At 46.1% G+C, this 22,398-nt stretch overlaps 1 protein-coding gene across 9 annotated transcripts in view; it reads left to right on the top strand.

Annotated features, from left to right (window-relative positions):
• The window catches only part of LOC124035919 (kinesin-like protein KIFC3), a 72,330-nt gene extending 50,737 nt beyond the window's left edge, over positions 1-21,593 (top strand). For 5 of the 9 annotated variants that reach the window (XM_046349817.1, XM_046349811.1, XM_046349818.1 and 2 more), the window contains 17 exons: positions 4,257-4,422; positions 4,720-4,889; positions 5,561-5,704; positions 5,901-6,182; positions 6,457-6,630; positions 6,957-7,043; positions 8,102-8,249; positions 8,504-8,746; positions 8,940-9,115; positions 10,756-10,860; positions 11,007-11,137; positions 16,082-16,205; positions 16,703-17,170; positions 17,325-17,471; positions 18,882-19,008; positions 19,303-19,349; positions 19,866-21,593. In XM_046349817.1, the coding sequence (XP_046205773.1) occupies positions 4,257-4,422; positions 4,720-4,889; positions 5,561-5,704; positions 5,901-6,182; positions 6,457-6,630; positions 6,957-7,043; positions 8,102-8,249; positions 8,504-8,746; positions 8,940-9,115; positions 10,756-10,860; positions 11,007-11,137; positions 16,082-16,205; positions 16,703-17,170; positions 17,325-17,471; positions 18,882-19,008; positions 19,303-19,349; positions 19,866-19,874 (2,748 nt within the window). In that variant the 3' untranslated portion in view covers positions 19,875-21,593. The remainder of the gene's footprint in view (positions 1-4,256; positions 4,423-4,719; positions 4,890-5,560; positions 5,705-5,900; positions 6,183-6,456; positions 6,631-6,956; positions 7,044-8,101; positions 8,250-8,503; positions 8,747-8,939; positions 9,116-10,755; positions 10,861-11,006; positions 11,138-16,081; positions 16,206-16,702; positions 17,171-17,324; positions 17,472-18,881; positions 19,009-19,302; positions 19,350-19,865) is intronic. The other 4 variants (XM_046349814.1, XM_046349815.1, XM_046349812.1 and 1 more) reach the window with 4 other exon arrangements.
• Positions 21,594-22,398: the final 805 nt, after the last annotated feature.

Here is a 22,398-nt window from a genome sequence, read left to right as displayed (position 1 = left end):
ATATAATGAAATATATATAATGATATAATGAAATATAATATATATATAATGAAATATAATGAAAAAGTTATACTACCCGTTGGAGCGACGTGCAGATGCGACCACTCGCTCCAACACTTAGGTTGGAGTCATTAAAACTCGTTTTTCAACCACTCCACAAATTTCTTGTTCACAAACTATAGTTTTGAAAAATCGGTTAGGACATCTACGTTGTGCATGACAATTGTTTGCAGACATATTATTTCACTTAATTCACTTTATCACAATTCCAGTGGGTCAGAAGTTTACATACACTAAGTTGACTGTTCCTTTAAACGGCTTGGAAAATTCCCCAAAATTATATCTTGGCTTTAGAATCTTCTGATAGGGTAATTGACATCATTTGAGTCAATTGGAGGTGCACCAGTCCCTCCTGCAGCAAAGCACCTCCACAACATGATGCTGCCACACGGTGGGGATGGTGTTCTTCGGCTTGCAAGCCTCCCCCCTTTTTCCTCCAAACATAACGATGGTCATTATGGCAAAACAGTTCCATTTTTGTTTCATCCAACCAGAGGACATTTCTCTAACTACGATTTTTGTCCCCGTGTGCAGTTGAAAACTGTAGTCTTGACTTTTTTTATGGCGGTTTTGGAGGAGTGGCTTCTTCCTTGCTGAGCGGCCTTTCAGGTTATGTCGATATAGGACTCGTTTTACTGTGGATATAGATACTTTTGTACCGGTTTCCTCCAGCATCTTCACAATGGCCTTTGCTGTTGGTCTAGGATTGATTTGCACTTTTCGCACCAAAGTACGTTCATCTCTAGGAGACAGAACGCGTCTCCTTCCTGAGCGGTATGACGGCTCCGTGGTCCCATGGTGTTTATACTAGCGTACTATTGTTTGTACAGATGAACATGGCACCTTCAGCCATTTGGAAATTGCACCCAAGGATGAACCAGACTTGTGGACGTCTACAATTTGGTGGAGGTCTTGGCTGATTTCTTTTGATTTTCCCATGATGTAAAGCGAAGAGGCACTGAGTTTGAAGGTAGGCATTGAAAAACATCCAAGGGTACACCTCCAATTGATTCAAATGATGTCAATTAGCCTCAAAGAATGTCAATTAGCCTATCAGAATCTTCTAAAGCCATGACATCATTTTCTGGAATTTTCCAAGTTGTTGAAAAGGCACAGTCAACTCGGTGTATGTAAACTTCTGACCCAAAGGAATTGTGATATTATAAGTGAAATCATCTGTCTGTAAACAATTGCTGGAAAATGTACTTGTCATGGACAAAGTAGATGTGCTAACCGACTTGCTAAAACTAGTTGGTTAACGAGACATGTGGTTGAAAAACGTGTTTTAACGACTCCAACCTAAGTGTATGTAAACTTCCGACTTCAATTGTACACACACACACACACACACACACACACACACACACACACACACACACACACAGCACAGCTGTCATTATCCTGTACACTCTGTGTACTCTGCAGAACAGAAAATCCTGTGTGTCTGCATAGTATCCCTCCTGTGGTTTTATTTCACGTGTTCAGGATTGTGTTGCTTTGTCAGCATTTGGAATAACACAGGGTAGAGCACACACTGTTACAACAACACAGATCTTCGTTCAGGAGGGTGTAACGGACTGAACGTTGTATGTAGAAATGTCACAAATATAGCAGACCTAATTTTATCACGACTAAGAGGCATGTCGTTCGTACATTTCCATCGGAACGTTCCACATTGTTGTGCCCCACTGAGCACAGCACAGAGGGTTATACTACAAAAGCAGGATCAATGAGTTAGCCAGCTATCTTGAATAAACATAAATAAGTACTGATTTTCTGGTTCATTAGGAAAGATAAACTAAGATGTGTTTTTGGTTGTTGGGTCAATCGGACATGCCTATCTTTCTACAAAATAAAAAGTTATTTCAGAATGTTTAGGCAAGTTAGCTGGCTAAGTCATTGATCTGCGTTGTAGTATACCTCTCAGGTGTGGGTATTCTACACTGTTCTGCCCAGTGCCTCGTGACAAGCATCCTAATCTGCCCCTGTGACTTGGATTTAGACTTGCGTTGACAGCACCCAGTGCTTTCATAACACTCACATCAGCACTTCATAAGATGACACTGGCGCCTCATAGCGACAGGTCTAATAGATTAAAGATGACAGTGCGGTCCGTGCCTTTTTGGCGCGTGGCTTTTAGGTAGACACGTGCAAACTTACACGCGTACACAAAAAGCAGTCTCTCTCTTCAACAAATCGTTGCATTTCCTCCATATTCCTCTTTCATTCATTGTTGTGCCGTTTCTCTATCTCAACCGGCCATTTCTCTTTGTCTTCCTCCAGCCCACTCCACCTTTCATTGCTGTACATTCTCTCATTCCTCTCTCCTCCCCATATCCCGCTTTCCTTCACAGAAGGTGACCTGGTCCTGTTCCTGGACATCTGCCTATGTAATGTCCTCATTCGGTCTCTCTGCAGAGTCTCCAGCTCTCTCTCTCTCTCTCTCTCTCTCTCTCTCTCTCTCTCTCTCTCTCATATTAGTATTTTAGTTTCTTTAGTCTGATTTGTATGGCTGTAGGTGGTTTCAGTTGGTAGAGTAAGCAGTTTCATCTGAGTCTAGTTGTGGAGACCAGTGGTTTTCAAACCTTTTCTCAGGGACCACATGCAGTTCAATGTATTTGATCCATTCCAGAACTAGTACACAACTAATCATCAAACCCTTATTTAGATGATTTTCACTCGCCGGCCAGTTTATTAGGTACACCCATCTCGTAACGGTTGGACCCACCTTTGCTTCCAGAACAGCCTGAATTCTTCAGGGCATTGATTCTACAAGGTGTCAGAAATGTTCTACAGGGATTGCATCACACAGCTCTTGCAGATTGGACAGCGGTACAGCTCATTCCATCTCATCCCGAAGATGCTCTATTGGGTTTGGTCAGCAACAATGTTCAGATACGCTGTGTGGTTCAATCGTTGCACAATTGGTATCAAGGGACCTAACGTGTGCCAGGAAAGCATTCCCCACACCAGTACACCACCGACACCAGGCAGGGTGGGGTCAATAGACTCATGCTGCTTACGTCAAATCCTGACTCTGCCATCAGCAGGACACAACAGGAACTGGGGTCCTTGGACAAGGAGCTGTTTTTCCACGCCATTTCTTGTTTTTAGCTGATAGTAGTGGAACCTGGTGTGGTCGTCTGCTGCAATAGCCCATCCGTGACAAGTTATGTGTTTCCTGAGATGCCTGTTCTGCACACCACTGTTGTACTGCACAGTTATTTGTCTGTTTGAGGCCCGCCTGTTGGCTTGCCCGATTCTTGCCATTCTCCTCTGATCCCTGTTTTCGCCCACAATACTGCCGCTGACTGGATTTTTTTCGTCGGCCGTTTCTGAGATACTGGATCCGGCGCGCCTGGGACCGACGAACATACCACGCTCCAAGTCTCTTCGGTCACTCGTTTTGCCCGTTCTAACGTTCAATCGAACAGTAACTGAATGCCTCGATGCCTGTCTCCCTGCTTTATATAGCAAGTCACATCCGCCTGACTCACTGTCTGTAGGAGCGATCCGTTTTCGTAAACTGGGTGGTGTACTTAATAAACTGTCAGGTGAGTGCAGATGAGCTAGTTCGGGGCTATAACAAAATTGTGAAATGTCTGGGGGTCCCAGAGGAGATGTTTGAAAACCACCATATAGGGGTATATCCATATGAATTCAATCGCTTTTTGACAGCACCCCTTTTGACTTGAACGAAACCGTTGTAGAAGTGCTCAAAGTGACTTTTTGGACCTGAAGGCCAAAACATTCAAGAGATAAAGGGGTGCTCAAAAGTTGACCCATTTTGCATACCTCAGCATACCATGAGACATCCATGTCTTCAGCACTGGAAAAGATCATCGGTTGAGATTTATGTCATTTAAAATCTTGCAAATGGGGTTGTCAAACTTTCACAATTTCTGGAAGATAATTTGTATAAAAAATGTAAAAAAAACTTTCATTCATTTCCTTTGCAAGTCAATTATCTAAAAACGTGTAAATCAAAGGGGATGCTGTCAAAAAGTGCTTGCATTCAAATCAATGTACCTATAGACCACCTGGATAGGTCGGTTTTGATCAAACCTGTGAACATGGATGTTGTTCTAAACTGACCAATCCACCTTTTACGCCTCCTCGTTCCCTTGGAATTGTCCCGTTAACGACCTGTCTGGCTTCTAACCTGTGACCTTTGCCACATGCGTGCGTGTGTCTAGACACTGCAGGAGAAAGTCTGCGAGTTCCAGGCGCGTCTGCGACGCCAGGAAGCTTCCCGGTGTCTGCAGCTGCAGAGGCCGCAGCAGAGTCACCAACAGAGTCTTCAGGAGAAGACGAGCCTCATACACAGGCTACCGGAGGAGCTGCACACAGCACTGCCCAGCGGTGAGAGAGGAACGGGTAGCTGGTGGGGGGTGGGGACTGACTGATACATCAATATTTACTGTGAAATGAATGACCCCGAATGGTCTCTTCGTGGTATGTCTGTCAGGACGGTGTTCCCAGTACTGACATGAACCAGCCTGTCAGCAAGAAGAGGGCTGTGTGTCACGGCTGTGACCGACTGTCAACGCGCTTTATCCACTGCTGTGGGGCTGGATGGCGTGTGTGTGTGTGTTTGTCTTGTTTTTAAATTCTGTGGGTGCGTGTATGTAATGTGTAATCACTGTGTGTGTGTTGCAGGTGTTCGGGCAGTGCAGAGGCTGGCTGAGCCACAGGAGCAGCAGCAGCACAGCAACTGTCTCATTCAGGAAGGAGAGCAGCTCATCGCAGCGCTGCGCACACAGGTGGGGGAGCTGGAGGAGAAGCTGCCAGACCAGACCCAGGAGGTGGAGAGACTGAGCTCGGGGGTGGTGAGTAGAAGAGCGAGGGGAATGGAGGAAACTCAGGAGGAGAGAGACTGGTGAGGGAGGGATGGAAAAAGATAATGAGGGCAGAGCCCATCTGGCCTACATTCTTGGGAAAGCCTGGGAAAGACGAGCTCAAGATAATTGACATATTTTTCTTCCAGGTGTAAGATTGCACCGTGACACACTTCTGCTTCACAGGCATTCTAAGGTGTTGCATGTGAGTGTGTGTTAGAGGGTGAGAGGGGGAGGTCAGGGTGAGGGGGCAGGTACAATGGTATGTAGATGTGTATGTGTATGTGTTCTTTTGTTTCACTGTCTCCTGATGTTTGTCCGGGGGGCAGATATTGAACAATAGTCAGAGAAAAAGTGCTTGTGCATTGCCCTGTGTGTGTGAGTGAGCGTTAATTCCTTCCTGTGTATATTGATATCCCTCCGTGTAGTGCCTTTGTGAGTGTGATACTGACATGTGGGGCGGCAGGGTAGCCTAATTGTTAGAGCGGTGGACCTGTAACCGAAAGGTTGAAAGTTCAAATCCCTGAGCTACAAATCTGTCGTTCTGCCCTTGAACAGGCAGTTAACCCACTGTTCCTAGGCAGTCATTGAAAATAAGAATTTGTTCATAACTGACTTGCCTAGTTAAATAAAATAATGTGCTTGTTCCTCCTGTCCTGTAGGGGGCGACCGACCTGGAGAAGCACCTGGAGCTGCTGGTGGTCGAGAACGAGCGGCTGAAGCAGGAGCTGAAGGCATGCAAGACCTCACTGCTCCAGGAGGCTCCTCCACCGGCCTGCACAGCCACTGACTGCCCCCACAGCCAGGTACGGGTGGGCAAAATCAAGTGAGGGCAGAGGTTGTGAAAACCCATTATAGCTCTGTCTATAGCACTGTTTGTGTGTAGGGTACTGACGCCCTGTGTGGCAAGGTATCTCTCTCGTTGGAAGTACCAGGACAGAGAGCGAGTAGAGGCGGTGTTATAAGTGTGTGTGGTGTATTATAACTGCATGTTTTATATAGGATGTGGAGGCCTTGTGTGAGGAGGTGTCTCTCTGGGAGAGCCAGACCAGACCTAGGCAGAGGAGGCTGGCTGAGTTGGAGCAGCAGGTCCTGGAGAAGGCCAGCCGGGTGGAGACGCTCAGCCGACAGCTGGAGGAGTCCAAGCTCCACGCGGGGGAGATGCAGAGGCAACTGGAGGAGTCCAAGTGTCAGCAGGGGGAGGTGGAGCAGCAGCTGAGCGTCCGGCTCAGAGACTGTGAGGAGGAGCTGGCCAGACAGGGCGCCCGGACCCATCCGGTCAAGGTGAGGAATCTCCAAAAACGGTCCCATTTCAAACACAACCCCTCGCTAGCTCCTATGTTACTTAACTGTCCCTCACAGATCTGAAATGATAGGATGGGTAAGCTATATGTTGGTAGCCTCCTATCCAATGTTTTTGAGTTATATGAGAGCATTTGCTGCTGAATTGTGTTCCCTGGTGATCTTACGATATCAATCTCTCTCTTCTGCTCCCCACCTTTCTTTCTCTCTCCTCCTACCTCATCTATCTCGCACTCTCTATTCTCTCTCCGACCAGTATGTGACTGAGATAGTGGAGGTGGAGTCGTCAGGGTCTCAGCAGGCGGTAACCGAGGCCCAGGCCAAGAGCGCCGCCCTGCAGGAGCAGCTATCACTGCAGAGACAGCTGCTCCGAGAGCTGGAGACACAGCTGTATGAGTCCCAGAGGACCAGCACCCAGCTCCGAGCTCAGGTACACACATAAGGAGATGCACATGTATTCAGACACACACATACTACTCTCACACACGCATAACCCTCTGTGCCCCTTCCTAATCCCATTCGCTCCTTCACCAGTTGGTCTTTGATATTTCTCAAGTTCTCCTCGTTCCTCCCCCTGGTACAAGCATTGATACAATCCAACTCACCCCCTTGTAGTAGATTGTGACGGTACGGTCCTTCACAAAAACGCCCTTCCCTCCCAGTAGAGGTGACTGGTTTCGACCCTTGTCCCATCCCCTCCCCTGTAGTGGCATGGGCAGTGTTAACCCCTCTCTCTTCGCTTACGTCTGGTTTCAGCTGCGTGCGGACCGCAGCCGTATCTGCGGCCTGCTCTCCAAGGCCGTCGGAAGGGGCAATGGCGAGATCATTTGCAGGTTGTCTAAGGTTGGCCCCCTTTTGATAGGCCCCTCATAGTGCTTCCTGTTTTGTCACTACATCACTTCCTGTGTCTCAGGCACCCTGATCCCCAAACTCTGCCCCTCTGTGTGGTTTCAACCCCCACCAAAAACCTGTGCTGGAGTGACACACACAAACTTTACCCTAAATCTGTTCAAGGGTCCTCCACTCCTGTATTGGGGCGCAGTGTATAGTTGTTTTGGATTAGCTTTTAGCTGTAGTGATAGTTGCATCACTGCCTGGTACGGCAACTGCTCGGCCTCCGACCGCAAGGCACTGCAGAGGGTAGTGCGTACGGCCCAGTACATCACTGGGGCTAAGCTTCCCGCCATCCAGGACCTCTATACCAGGCGGTGTCAGAGGAAGGCCCTAAAAATTGTCAGACTGTTCCCTCTGTTACTGCACATCAAGCGGTACCAGAGATCCAAGACTAGGTTCAAAAGGCTTCTTAACAACTTCTACCCCCAAAATTTTTATTATCTATGCATAGCCACTTTAACTCTACCTACATGTACATATTACCTCAATTATCCCGACTAACCGGTGCCTCCGCACATTGACTCTGTACTGGTACCCCCTGTATATAGCCTTGCTATTGTTATTTTACTGCTGCTGTTTAATTATTTGTTACTATTATTTTCCATTTTTTACGTAACACTTTTTTTTCTTCTTAAAGCATTGTTGGTTAAGGGCTGGTAAGCATTTCCCTGAAAGGTCTACACCTGTTGTATTCGGCGCACGTGACAAATACAATTTGATTTGATTAATGAGGCTGAGAAGAAGGAAACCCATGGTTTTGCTGGGAGCTAACTTTTAATTAGTTATTAGTTATAGGCTTCAGATTTTAGCAAAGATGTTAAGGGGCATTTGAAGCCCTTAGTTCAAATGCCCTGGTAGCTATTAGATCTGAGTTCCCGTGCTGTTAGCTTTTATGCTAGCTTTTAGCTACAGGTAGACCACCAAACACGCTCCAGTCTCCACCCAGACCAGTGTGGTGTGTTGGTACTGTCCCAAGATCTACTCTAACCTCTCTCTGTCACCTGTAGATCCTGGTGTACGAGGGGGAGATGGAGCGGGCCCAGGGCCAGTTGGAGGCTGAAATGCAGAACCTGGAGGAAGAGAAGAACAGGGTGATCGAAGAGGCCTTCATCAGGGCTGAAAGTGAGATGAAGGCCGTGCATGAGAACCTGGCAGGTAAAGCTGTACATTTAGGACTATGCATTTTTTTTTTGTATTTGTGAGTATGCACATTGCAGTTCCGGACGGTGTTCATTAGGGCACACCGTAGCGAAACATTCTCCATCAAAAAAAGTACATGTGTTCCTTACTGGACAACTTCAGGTTTTACTCGATTTTGTTGTCCTTCCTAATGAACATGACCCAGGAATAATTGTGTGCTCTGTTTTATTCACTGTTGTAACAAAATGTGTGTCCCTCCCTGTCCCCAGGTGTGCGTATGAACCTTTTGACGCTTCAGCCAGCCCTGCGTACTCTCACCTGTGACTACAACTGTCTGAAGAGGCAGGTTCAGGACTTCCCCTTCATGCTGGAGAAGGCCATGGCCGAGGCCAAGCAGGAGATCTGCCGGGTGATAGGCGAGGTGAGCAGTGCCAACCAAGAGCTAGTGAGGAAGTACAAGAGAGAGATGAACCTGAGGAAGAAATGCCACAACGAGCTGGTGCGCCTCAAAGGTACTACCCCTTGACCTTGCATTCTGAGAGGTGTGTGTGTGTGTCTGTTCGTACTAGCTATTGTATAGTGTGTACATTCCACAGGTGCATCTGTGTACATAACAGATTCAATTCTGTTCAAAAGCAGTGGATCTTTGCATTTGTTGTCCCAAAACAGTATTGTAATTTGTCTCCTTTTGCCTTCACTTCCCAGGTAACATCAGGGTGTTCTGTCGGGTGCGGCCGGTGTGCCGGGGGGAGCATGATTCTGCCGAAAACATGGTCAGCTTTGACCCAGATGACGATGCCCTTCTCTACCTCTCCAACAAGGGCAAACTGATGACCTTTGAACTGGACAAGGTGTTCCACCCTCAGGCCACGCAGGAAGGGGTCAGTAGAACGTCATGACTTGGAGTACATCTCAATAGTCTCAAAGTGTCTTCCTTGCCTTCATCTTTGCCGATCTGAAAATGCACAACAGGTAAAAGCAACATATGATGTTTCAACTCAAACTATAACCATCACATGCGCCGAATACAAGTGTAGACCTTACCGTGAAGAAGCGTAAGACAATATTGACCAAATAAACTGAAGTAAAAAAGAATAAAATGTAACACAATAAAATAACAATAACGAGGCTATATAGAGGGGGTACCTAGTCAATGTGCGGGGTACAGGTTAGTTGGTACGGCAAGAAGAGGCAGTGTACAAAACAAATGGGGGTCAACGGGCTTTGGGGTAGAAGCTGTTAACCTCTCTGGTACCAGTGGGACGTTAGCGTCCCACCTCGACAACAGCAAGTGAAATTGCAGGGCGCCAAATTCAAAACAGAAATCCCTTAATTTCGCCTGCCATATCAGTTCTGTTATACTCACAGACATTATTTTTAACAGTTTTAGAAACCTCAGAGTGTTTTCTATCCAAATCTACTAACTACATGCATATCCTAGCTTCTGGGCCTGAGTAACAGGCAGTTTAATTTGGGCATGCTTTTCATCCAAAATTCGGAATGATGCCCCCAACCATAGTGAAGTTAAGGAGTCTCTTGGGCCGAGACTTGGCGCTCCAGTACCACTTGCCGTGCGGTAGCATAGAAAACAGTCGATGACTGGAGTCTCTGACAATTTTTGGGGCTTTCCTCTGACACCGCCTATATATAGGTCCTGGATGGCAGGAAGCTTGGCCCCAGGTCAGATGCCGAGCAATTGCCATACCAGGCGGCGATGCAACCGGTCAGGATGCTCTCGATGGTGCAGCTGTAGAACTTTTTGAGGATCTGGTGACCCATGCCAAATCTTTTCAGTCTCCTGAGGGGGAAAAGGTGTTATCGTGCCCTCTTCACGACTGTCTTGGTGTGTTTGTACCATGATAGTTTGTTGGTGACGTGGACACCAAGGAGCTTGAAACTCTCAACCTGCTCCCCTACATCCCCGTCGATATCAATGGGTCCTTTTCCTGTAGTCCACGATCAGCTCCTTTGTCTTGCTCACATTGAGGGAGAGGTTGTTGTCCTGGCACCACACTGCTAGGTCTCTGATCTCCTCCCTATAGGAGGTCTCATCATTGTCGGTGATCAGGCCTACCACTGTTGCGTCATAAGCAAACTTAATGATGGTTTTGGAGTTGTTTGGCCACGCAGTCGTGGGTGAGCAGGTAGTACAGGAGGAGACTAAGTACACACCCCGGAGGGGCCTCAGTGTTGAGGATCAGTGTGGCTTATGTTGACTACAGGTCCAGTTGCAGGGGGAGGTGTTTAGCCCCAGGGTCCTTAGCTTAGTGATGCCCTTCGTGGGCACTATGGTGTTGAACGCTGAGCTGTAGTCAATGAACAGCGTTCTCACATAGGTTTTCCTTTTGTTAAGGTGGGAAAGGGCAGTGTGCAAATATGAAGGTAATAACATGAGAGGAAGCCCCGTTAGATTATCGAGATACACCATAAGGATGTTGCGATCTCTCTATATTCTAATGTTTTACTGTCACCAATCACAGCAGCTGTCATCCTAACTGTCCCTCTCTGATTGGCTAACCAGGTGTTCCAGGAGGTCCAGTCCCTGGTGACATCCTGTATTGATGGCTTTAACGTATGCATCTTCGCCTACGGACAGACAGGCTCAGGAAAGACCTACACCATGGAGGTATTCGCTGCTAATACACACACTTACTTTCTCTCTCACTCCGTCTCTCTCATGGCTACAGGAGATAAATTAAGGATGAAAGAGAAATTAAGAGATGTGTTGTAGTGGTTGTTAATAGCAAATGTTTTGTCTGTCCTTTTTTTTAGGGTGTGGCCAAGGACCCGGGCATTAACCAGAGGGCTCTCAGACTGCTGTTCTCTGAGGTGACTGAGAAAGCGCCCGACTGGGACTTCAAGATCACTGTTAGCATGGTGGAGATCTACAACGAAACCCTACGGTGAGAGGACACACACACACAAATCGGTATAAGGTCGGACAGGGTGAGTGGGTTTGGATTTGAGTGCAGGTGCAGCCTTGCCTCAGGTCACGCAATGACAGAGGTGAAGCAAGCAGTGTTGCCAGCGAATTTTCAGGGAAAGTTGCTAGAGGCAGGTCCATTTGTTGCTAAATGGCTTTGTGATGTCATTGCGCGATGACGTCATTACGTAATAACGTAACACTGCGTCATTACGAATAATACACAATAACGTTACTCAAATTGACTGGCCATCTCGGCGAAAAATATGATTCATTTAGATTTGCTAATAAACACATTTAGAATTTTTTTATTAGCACATTTTTATTTGTAAAAGTAATATAACAAATTTATAACACATTTTATATGATCAGATATTTATTTTTAAAAACAACACATTGAATTATTGAACAATTTCACATTATTGAACAATTACATTTGATAGATTTTCTTTTTAACTATTAAACCTACACATTCTGAACAATTATAGTTTTAAGCAGTGTATTGGTAGTTAGTTAACATGCTACCTAACTGAGCAACAATTATAGGTAGAAGCTAATAACAAGGTATATATGCTATCTTATTGAACAAGCAACTTAACTCCAATAGTGATGTGTGCGCTAGGCATCTCTCTCTGGCTCTCTCCAGGTTGTTGTGCCGCTTTGCTGGCTAGCTGATCAATGGTTTCCTCCAGATATTGCCACTGTTCTCGCTCACACTGCAGTGCACACTGCCACCATCAGCTCTGTCTCCGCCAGTTCCAGAAAGTCCACTCCTTGCATATTTACTGTAAATATGATGAATCATAGATTGGCAAGGAAATCCTCTTCATCTTCACTGTCCAAATGCATTGTCACGCAGCTGGAACCAGCAGAAGAGGATGGAGTGGCTTTAAAGCTGTACGCTGCTGTGGTGCCAAACTGCTGCAGAACTTCACTTGGTAGTTTATGCAGGTATAACCGGTATCTCCAGCCAGCTTCAGACCGCACCGGGAGTATGGAGTTGAGAGCGTGCAATGACATTCTATTTCTTAACTTTGACTTGACCACTCATTTGGCTGAACAGCTGTTCAACCTCTGCATTTGAGTGTTGCAATGAGGGCAGCTTGTGCAGCTTTGCACAGTTCTTCATAAGGATTTGACCCGGGAAGAGTCTGTGGACCTATTTGGGCGGTAAGCAAATTGGAGTGGGTCTAGGGTGTCAGGTAGGGTGGAGGTGATATGGTCCTTGACTAGTCTCTCAAAGCACTTCATGATGACGGAAGTGAGTGCTACGGGGCGGTAGTCGTTTAGCTCAGTTACCTTAGCTTTCTTGGGAACAGGAACAATGGTGGCCCTCTTGAAGCATGTGGGAACAGCAGACTGGTATAGGGATTGAATATGTCCGTAAACACACCGGCCAGCTGGTCTGCGCATGCTCTGAGGGCGCGGCTGGGGATGCCGTCTGGGCCTGCAGCCTTGCGAGGGTTAACACGTTTAAATGTCTTACTCACCTCGGCTGCAGTGAAGGAGAGACCGCATGTTTTCGTTGCAGGCCGTGTCAGTGGCACTGTATTGTCCTCAAAGCGGGAAAAAAAGTTATTTAGTCTGCCTGGGAGCAAGACATCCTGGTCCGTGACTGGGCTGGGTTTCTTCTTGTAGTCCGTGATTGACTGTAGACCCTGCCACATGCCTCTTGTGTCTGAGCCGTTGAATTGAGATTCTACTTTGTCTCTGTACTGACGCTTAGCTTGTTTAATAGCCTTGCGGAGGGAATAGCTGCATTGTTTATATTCGGTAATGTTACCAGACACCTTGCCCTGATTAAAAGCAGTGGTTCGCGCTTTCAGTTTCACGCGAATGCTGCCATCAATCCACGGTCTCTGGTTAGGGAATGTTTTTATCGTTGCTATGGGAACGACATCTTCAACGCAAGTTCTAATGAACTCGCACACCGAATCAGCGTATTCATCAATATTTTTATCTGACACAATACGAAACATGTCCCAGTCCACGTGATGGAAGCAGTCTTGGAGTGTGGAGTCAGCTTGGTCGGACCAGCGTTGGACAGACCTCAGCGTGGGAGCCTCTTGTTTAAGTTTCTGCCTGTAGGCAGGGATCAACAAAATGGAGTCGTGGTCAGCTTTTCCGAAAGGGGGCGGGGCAGGGCCTTATATGCGTCGCGGAAGTTAGAGTAACAATGATCCAAGGTTTTACCACCCCTGGTTGCGCAATCGATATGCTGATAAAATTTAGGGAGTCTTGTTTTCAGATTAGCTTTGTTAAAATCCCCAGCTACAATGAATGCAGCCTCCGGATAAATGGTTTCCAGTTTGCAAAGAGTTAAATAAAGTTCGTTCAGAGCCATCGATGTGTCTGCTTGGGGGGGGTGTATACGGCTGTAATTATAATCGAAGAGAATTCTCTTGGTAGATAATGCGGTCTACATTTGATTGTGAGGAATTCTAAATCAGGTGAACAGAAGGATTTGAGTTCCTGTATGTTTCTTTCATCACACCATGTCTCGTTAGTCATGAGGCATACGCATCACTCATTCATATATCGTTATGTACATATTCTTTATCCCTTTACACTTGTGTGTGTATAAGGTAGTAGTTTTGGAATTGTTAGGTTAGATTACTCGTTGGTTATTATTGCATTGTCGGAGTTAGAAGCACAAGCATTTCGCTACACTCGCATTAACATCTGCTAACCATGTGTATGTGCCAAATCATATTTGATTTGGTGATGGACTGAGATGTCTATCAATGGCATCCTTCAGGACATCTATTTTTGCCATAGGGTTGACTACTCTGCTGCAAATTAATGTGAAGAGGTGTACCAGATTGTCCAAAAGCTTGACAGGATCTGTTTGCTCTCCCTCAACTGACTTCACTGCGACTTGTAAGTCGGACAGGATTGATTTCAAGAATGTCAGGTACACATAGTTGGTCTTGTCCATGTACATGGCGTGGAGCACATCCGCCATGTAGCAACGCTCACTGGCATTGGTCAGCTCAAAGTGGAGATTCAGTTCTTCGCACTGGCTCAATATACGAGTTACCGCAGGCTCAATCGGTGATCTGCTGGGGTTTCTGGCCACAATTAATGGGTTAGGGGTCATACACCGCTTTGTGCGACTGTTTCCCCGTTTTAGGGAGATGGAAAACCAATTGTAGGTTTCCCTGATTTAAGTACTCAACACTCCTAGGGATGGTTTCTTTGGATGCTACACTGACAGCCAATTGTAAAGAATGGCACACACAGCGGGTAAGTACCAAATTGGGTAATGCACATTCTTCCTTTCAAATCTTGTGCACCCCCGTACCCCCAGTCATCACGGACAATACCCTGAAGATTCTCTTTTTTTTTTTAAGGTTACACTTCTCAAGATGCTCAACTACCGCCTTTACTATTGATCTGGCATCGCCCCCCTCCAATTCAACCAGCCCGAGCAATGTGGCCACAACGGTTCCTTTTTTAGCACTGAAATACCGAATCGCCACACCCAGGAGACACTGACATCAGTGGACTCATCCAAAAGGAGACTGAACTTCTCATGCCCCACATCTGATGTTACCCTTTTGAGAAAACAAGGAGCCAGTACTCCCCTAATCATTTCTGCGCATTTGTTGCGGTGTATTTGGAAGTTTGTTGCTGCCACAGAGTCTGAAAAGGCAGCTTTGCAAGCCATACCTAAATGGTCGCATGCTAGCAGCGAACAATGCTCTGCAATGGCCAATGGCCATAGTAGCTTCTGCACTTTTGCAGTATATCTACTTTCTTAACCAACTGTGGTAATGTAGACTGCGTTGCAAGGTTGTATGGTTTTGATTAATTTATATGCTTTGCTGTTGCAAATGTCATAACTTTTTGCAAAGCATATCTGATTTGCAGTACGCACATTATGCCCGACAATCATCCCCAATTACTGGCTTCAGCCACCCTTAAAATTCAGGTATCGGACTCCCACTCTTTTCTGTACTTCTGGCTGTACAGTTTTGATTGAGACATGTTGATTGATGCAAGTTCTGTTCAAGGTCAAACATTCGTGACCAACTACATTCATTGGGTTTGTCTCGTCGACCACATACTCCTGCTGCTGCAGTCAGCCAACAATGATTTGCAATTTGCTGAAATTGCTGCTGGCCTGCAGCTGCCCGTGCACGAGCTGACAGGCAAAAAACTACTTTCTCTGTCATTTAGAGGGAAAATGCGTGCATTTTAGCGTTTTAACTTTTCAAAGTTACTAAAAGTTCCAAATACATTTTTAAAAATAGCTCAATTTGTTGCTAAGTGCTTTTTGGAAGAAGAAAAAAGTTGCCAGGGTAGTCTGAAAAGTTGCTAAATCTAGCAACAAAATTGCTCAATTGGCATCACTGGAAGCAAGGGGTCACGTAGTTACAGTACTTTATGAGAAGGCTTTTTAAGATCACGGCCGACGCGTTATTTCATTGTCATTTAGACCTAAACTGTCGTTTGACACAGTTCCTGTGTGCGTGTGTGTAAGCAATTCGAGCGCATGGGCCAGCTGTAAAATAAAAGTGGATTATATTTCATGTCCTTGGTTCATCTGTTTTCCACGAGCTCTTCTCCTCCCTCCCTCCCTCTCTCTGTTGCGTAATCTCTGAACATCTGTGTGTCCTTTCTGCCAAAGCAGGATGGCGGGACTCACGGCGGAAAGAGAATTGAAGTGGTGGAATGTCATAACGCATGAGATAAGCAATTTTGTCCCCGTTGGAGCGTCAACTACAGATTACCTTGATCGTTATTTGTTCATTTGAGCCATCTGTCTATCTTTCTATCTGCCAAATGTTGGGGATATCATAGGACAACTGATCATATTATGGCACCATACACCCAAAGTAGTGCCGTATGCATATCATATTAAGATTTTTTTTATTTGAGTGGGACAATCGTTGTGACTGTGCATTGCCGTTTCCTGTAGGAACCTTTTGGGGGACAACCAGGGTGAGAAGCTGGACATCAAGATGAATCCAGATGGTAGCGGTCAGCTCTATGTGCCGGGCCTCACGGAGTTCACTGTCCAGAGCCCTGAGGACATCAACAGGGTGAGACCACCATTCTACCACTGCCACTTATACTATGCCTGCCACAGGACATTGGGTTAGTGGGGTAGTTAGTGTGCTCTGATCTGCAATCAATTAATCACATTTTGTTCATATGGTGTTACTTACCAGTCACAAAGTGCCAAATGGTATTCCTGGCCTAAACCGCAAAGCAATACTTTTCCTTAGTAGTGTTTTCCAAATAAATTCAAAAGTGTAGAGAGAGCCGTTTTTTGGGTGTTGTTTACAATCATGCGTCAGTTAATACGATGGCTCCCACGGTTCTTTAGGCCTGAAGCTGAGTTCTCATCCTGAAATATCTGTCAGAGCTCTTGTGTTCCCTGAACCAGCAGAATGTGCCCGAGCCTGGATTTGCCTGTAGTCTACAGATTAGTTTGTGTGTTAATGATTCAAATCTGTGTTCTGCCATATGTGTGAATGTGCAGTTGACAGAGTAGTTATTCACTTCCTATGACCCCTGACCTGTGCTCTCTGTGTAGGTGTTTGAGCTGGGTCACATGAACAGGGCCACAGCCTGCACCAATCTGAACGAACACAGCTCCCGCTCTCACGCCCTCCTCATCATCACCGTAGCAGGCATCAACTTCTCCACCGGGCACCGCACGCAAGGTGTACACACACACACACACACAATTCCTGTACCGGACATCGTACACACACACACAGAGACAGACACACAGTCATTCAGGATTTTATCTCTGTACACCCCTCTACTAGGTAAACTGAACCTGGTTGACCTGGCTGGCTCAGAGCGGATTGCTAAATCCGGGGCAGAGGGCAGCCGCCTGCGAGAGGCCCAGTGCATCAACAAGTCCCTGTCGGCCCTGGGTGACGTCATCAATGCACTGCGGAGCCGACACTCCCACGTGCCCTTCAGGAACTCCCGGCTCACCTACCTGCTGTCTGACTCACTGAGCGGGGACAGCAAGACCCTGATGATGGTGCAGGTGAGAGGGGGAGGGGTACAGGAGGGTGTGAGAGGGATTGGGGAGAGGGGGTGGGGGGGGGGTGTAAGGGGTTACAAATTAAATGTGTATATTAGCCTATAATAAAACCATCAATGCTACCCTTCAGGCTAATATCAGAAGGTATTTGCTCTAGGTGTCTCCCCTGGTCTGTAACATGAGTGAGTCGGTGTGCTCTCTGAAGTTTGCCCAGCGGGTTCGGACCATCGAGCTGGGCAACGCCACCAGGAGACAGTGGGAGAACTCCTCCACCACCTCCTCGCCCACCCACGACAGCGTGGAGGTAACCTACACACACACCCCCCTGGAGAGAGTGAGGGACGCACTCACAAATGAAATCTCACACGTGTGCTAGGTCAGCCCAGGCCTTACGTCAAGCCTTCCCCGGGTCACTGAGCCCTAATCTGGGGCATCAGGTTCCATTCTGTCCCTCTGCCCTTAATGATCCAGGTCGGGATGAGGTTAGGAGGAGCTGAACACAGAGCTGTTGTTTTAGGAAAATCACTTTCTAGTAAAGAAGATGTAGTTGACTTAGGATGTTTGAAAAGGTTATCTCCAAAAAGCCTCTGGGTCGTGTCATTTTATTTTAGAAAGACTTGACACCCACCATCTCAGATTGTTCTGAAATAGTTTGTTAGACACTGATAAGAGTAGCATTTAGGCAACATTATTTTTGTTGAAATATAATTTGATAACTGAAAAAATTAAGGTAATTGATCGCACCCAAATTGGCCATATACATTTTTAGGATTCATATAATATTCAATAAATATAGTACCTAACATCCGATTTAGACCCCCCTACCCACGCCCAAACCCAAAAACGAGTATACAGTATCAATTCTCTGTTTGACAAATAGTATTGAGCTGTGGCTCGGCATATTGTTTATTCATCCTATGTAATATATTCTCAGTGAAATTGGTGGTAGATCCCCCCCCGTTCAGATAAATAGTGCATAGATTTTACACGTTCAGGAAAGGTGATGAAAATGTTCTCTATTATGGACCATTCCTGGTGACCACTTAGTTATGATTAGCTATGCACTTTGTTCACTTAGAAGATCATTTCAACAGGCTCACTGCTTTCATCAGATGAAGACTGCCGAGGTAATGCCACAGACAGAGCCTGCACTCAAATGCATAATAGATGCATCCAGTCTGGGTTTGAGAAGTGTTTACACCTGGATAGAAAGTGGAACTTGCAGCAGGGTCGTTCCATTTAATTTCAGCAAGCCATGACACCCACCATCTCAGATTGTTCTGGCACCATCTAGTGGTCATAACATGGTAATGTCAGGTGTCGGCATCATTTTATTTTCATTCATTTTGGAGTAGAATGTCCTTTTTAAAAAGTCACCAGCACTTCTACATATAAATTATCTCGGGGAGTACCCGAACCCACTAAGCAGGGGGACTGGAACCAGTCAAACTCGCATGTAAGTTATCCTCTTTCCCTAAAAGCATGATGGTCATGACTTTCTTACGTGAGATTAACTTGGCCCCAGACAATCAATCTGAGATCGATTTAAGTTTCAGTCATGGGATTTTGCTTTAACCCCCGACTGCAGTAGATGAGCGCGAAACGGAGAAACAACCGTAATCTAGTTAGACAGGATCCTTAGCGGAATGGGGTTGAATAAGGAACTTGGAACTTTGATATTGATATATGTCATTGAACTTTAACCTTTCTGCAGATGGACTCTCCCCCAGTGACTCCCATGCCCCTCCCTATCTCCCGGGCCAGCAGTGCCGGCTCCACCCTCTCCGCCTCCTCCAAAACCCCCACCACACGACGGAGGTCTCAGTCCCAGCTCTCTGCAGGTAAATGTATATACACACACACACACACAAACACACCCCTTAGTCCCATGTCTCAACAGGTACACATGGCTCTCTGTCACCAAGAACCCTGGCATCCATCAATATACAACGACGATAATGTGCACACCCCCCATACACACACACACACCACCTTATGCCACCATTATTGGGATGATGAAAAATATATACACAATATTTTTAAAAACTAAGTGAACTCAAGTGAGGTGTGAATGGTCAGGGTGAATCCATTCACTCCTGTGTCCTGATCCTCTGGTCTGATTGGTTGGTTTGCAGACAGGCTGTTAGGCAGAGCCAGCCCATTGGTGGTGGACGGTGGGCAGGTAGGTGGGGTTTATGCTGATTGGTCGCTTGGCATGGAAAGTAAATGCTCAGCATGGCATGGTGCCCTGTGCCCACCCGTGTCACCTGGTCAATGCCCACCTATCTAACACACCCCGCCTCTAACCCCAGGAAGTAGTGTGTGTGCCTTGACCCTTGTCTCTCTGTGTGTGTGTGTGAGAGACTCAAAAGCTTTGTTTGTCTATCTGCAGATTCATGTGTGTGTGGGTGAAGGTGTCCATACATGTCTGTGGCTGTCTGGCAGTCTGTGATTTTGTCTGTGACTGACGGTCTGAATGCAGTTCTTATCTGTGTGATCTGGATATTGTATGATGTGAGGGCGTTTTGTGTGTCTTGTCTATATGGATTTGTTGTGGGTGTGTGGAATCTGTGGATATATCACCTCTTCCTCTCCCCCATCTGTGCTGCTCTCTGGCTGGGTTGTAGTGAGACGTTATTAACACAGAGACACCACTCCCCACTATTCAGTTTCCTAAACCTATTACTCTTCCCTACAGGACGATTGAAACTGTCTGTCTGAAGGCTCCAATGGATCCAGAATGAACCCGGACCCTGACCCAGTCAGCCATTGGGCCTTCTGAACAGGAGGGTGTTAACCAGCACCTTGACCCACCAATAGGTTGTTCCCAAAGCAGAGTTTCTATCTCCTTCTGCTGATCTCACTCAGCCAATGGGTGAGAGAAACTGGACTAGACTTATTATCATATTGAGAGAATGGTGACATTTCATTTATTGAGCTGTTTGAACAGCATAGGGATGAAGAGGGGGATACGAACTTTGACCCTCGTGGAAGGACCATACCAAGACTCTGTCCCGATGCTCTAAAATGGCCTCCAAGTCTCATTTTCTTCATTACCACTGATAGCTGACAGGAATGGATAGGTGTTAATTTTAGCCAGGAATGTTGTACAGCCCCCCATATCTTAACTACGTGTCCTCGTTTATACACCTCAAGGAACACAACACCCCAGACTGCAAGTGACTACAGGACACACCTGTCTGTCTTCCACACCTGACTAGGGGCCAAAGTGGAGGAGCACCTGAGAGTAACACAGGGCCCTGTCCTAAAAACAACTCTCATTAAAAAAAAACTATACTCTTCACAGCCCAGAACAACTCCACCACACCTTCACCTTTGAGCCTTCAACTGGGCCTGTGATCTATTCTCCCATTGGCCAATGTATTGTCGGCCCCTTACAATAACGTCACACTCACACCCTTAGTGCTAACCAATCCCTTCGTCCCATCATCCACTAACAGTATAGCCCTTTCAATCACAGTATTTCTGGGTAAAAATGCACTTAAAACCAGGCTGATACCTTCTTGATGTGTTTTACGGATTATGATAATATGCATATACTGTATATATCTGTGTTTGAGATGTTTCTTTTTTATCCCTTTAGACTCCATTGTGGGTTTTTGGGGGTTGGGGGGTTACGAGGGTTCCCTCCTGGTCTCCTTCCACACTTTCTCCCCCTCATCCAATCAGGGATAGATATGGAGCTGGGCTTCTTTTGCCCTGTAGGATGCAAGCAATAAGAGACGTGACTGCAGAGAGCGTTTAACTTCCTGTGTAGCCGTTTGTGTTTTAGATTAGATTTCTCCAGGGCAATACAGAGCCGCCTCAGCCACTGCATGGAAACGTTCATGTTGTCGTGTTTCTTCTACCGAGTGAATAAAGCTAGACAACTCAAACTCCCTGCCAGACAGGAAATGCCATTCCTGTTATTGGATGCTGCTGGTTGAAGTTGCCCAGAGGCACAGATCTAGGATTAGTTTCTTCTACCCAAATTCTAAGGTTATTCAATAGGGACACAACATATAACAGACCCTAGATCTGCATCCAGGACAGCTTAATCCTACTCCCTATGGCTGACCACAAGCAACCAATGACAACGGATTGCCTCACGGAACAGACACTGCTGCCCCTGAGGGAGTGATCAAGCTTGTGAACTGTATTTGAGAATGCATTGTGTAAATAGGAATGCTTTGTACATTTGATCAGCTGATCAATACATATCAGCTCATCGACCGTGTGTCTTCAATGTTAAACCAATGTTCCCTCCAATACCAGGATGTCCGAGGAACATTGAGGACACGCTGCATCGTGGTGCTTGTTGATGGATATCCCTACTTGCTTTTGTCTTTGTTGTTGTGGAAACCTTCTGCGGCATTCTTGATTTTGTTACACCCTTTTTTTAATAAACACTCAATACGAAATTAAACTCGGCTGTCCCTAAACAGATGTTTGTTGAAATATCCTGCCTTCTAGTGGTTATATCTTTCGTCACCGTTTATTAAATGGTAGGTTGTAATTCCATCTACCCGGGACAATGCTCTTTGACCCACTGGTTCAGGATGGTTGCAGCCATTGAGTTGTATAGAGCAGGAGTTCTATTTGGGGACAAGCACTGTTCACACCTCGTTGGTTTTGAGAATTTTGCAGGTTTAAAGCTTATTTCCTGCAATTCTACACGTTTTGTCATGGGGTGCAAAGAAAATGTTGCAGTTTTAAAGCTAATTGTCTTGCAATTCTATACATTTTGCCATGTCTAGTGTGATATGAGTGACAATTTTTTTAACTTTAGCTGCCATGGGCTTGTTGAGCTGGACATTTCTGATAAGTTAAAGAGCACTTTAAGTTGTGGAAGGTAGCCCAGCGGTTAAGGTCGCTGGTTCAAATCCCAGAGCGGTAAGTTGCTCTGGGTGAATGTATGCACTGGCTAACATGAAAAGAGGAACTGATAATGCACTACCCAATTTCATTCAAAATTGCACCTTGTGCATTCTATTACTCTTGACAGTTCTTCAAGGTGGCGGTTTCTTCTCCTGCAAGGTTGCATGGAGTACAATTTGGTTAACAAAAAAGTCTTATTTGATCGATTAGTAGGACACGTGACATCCCGGCAAAACACTTTAAATAAATAAACCCTGCCTATTTCTACAATCTCTCTCTGTTATTTTTAACCAAAAAGCTTTTTTCTCCCATGAATTAGCCCATTTTAACTGTGGAAACCGTGGTGCCTGTTG

The sequence above is a fragment of the Oncorhynchus gorbuscha genome, linkage group LG05 (genome assembly GCF_021184085.1).
Source record: "Oncorhynchus gorbuscha isolate QuinsamMale2020 ecotype Even-year linkage group LG05, OgorEven_v1.0, whole genome shotgun sequence".
NCBI classification, from domain to species: domain Eukaryota; kingdom Metazoa; phylum Chordata; class Actinopteri; order Salmoniformes; family Salmonidae; genus Oncorhynchus; species Oncorhynchus gorbuscha.
The sequence above is the reverse complement of the archived record's forward strand: the minus strand, read 5'-3'. Positions and strand labels throughout refer to the sequence as shown.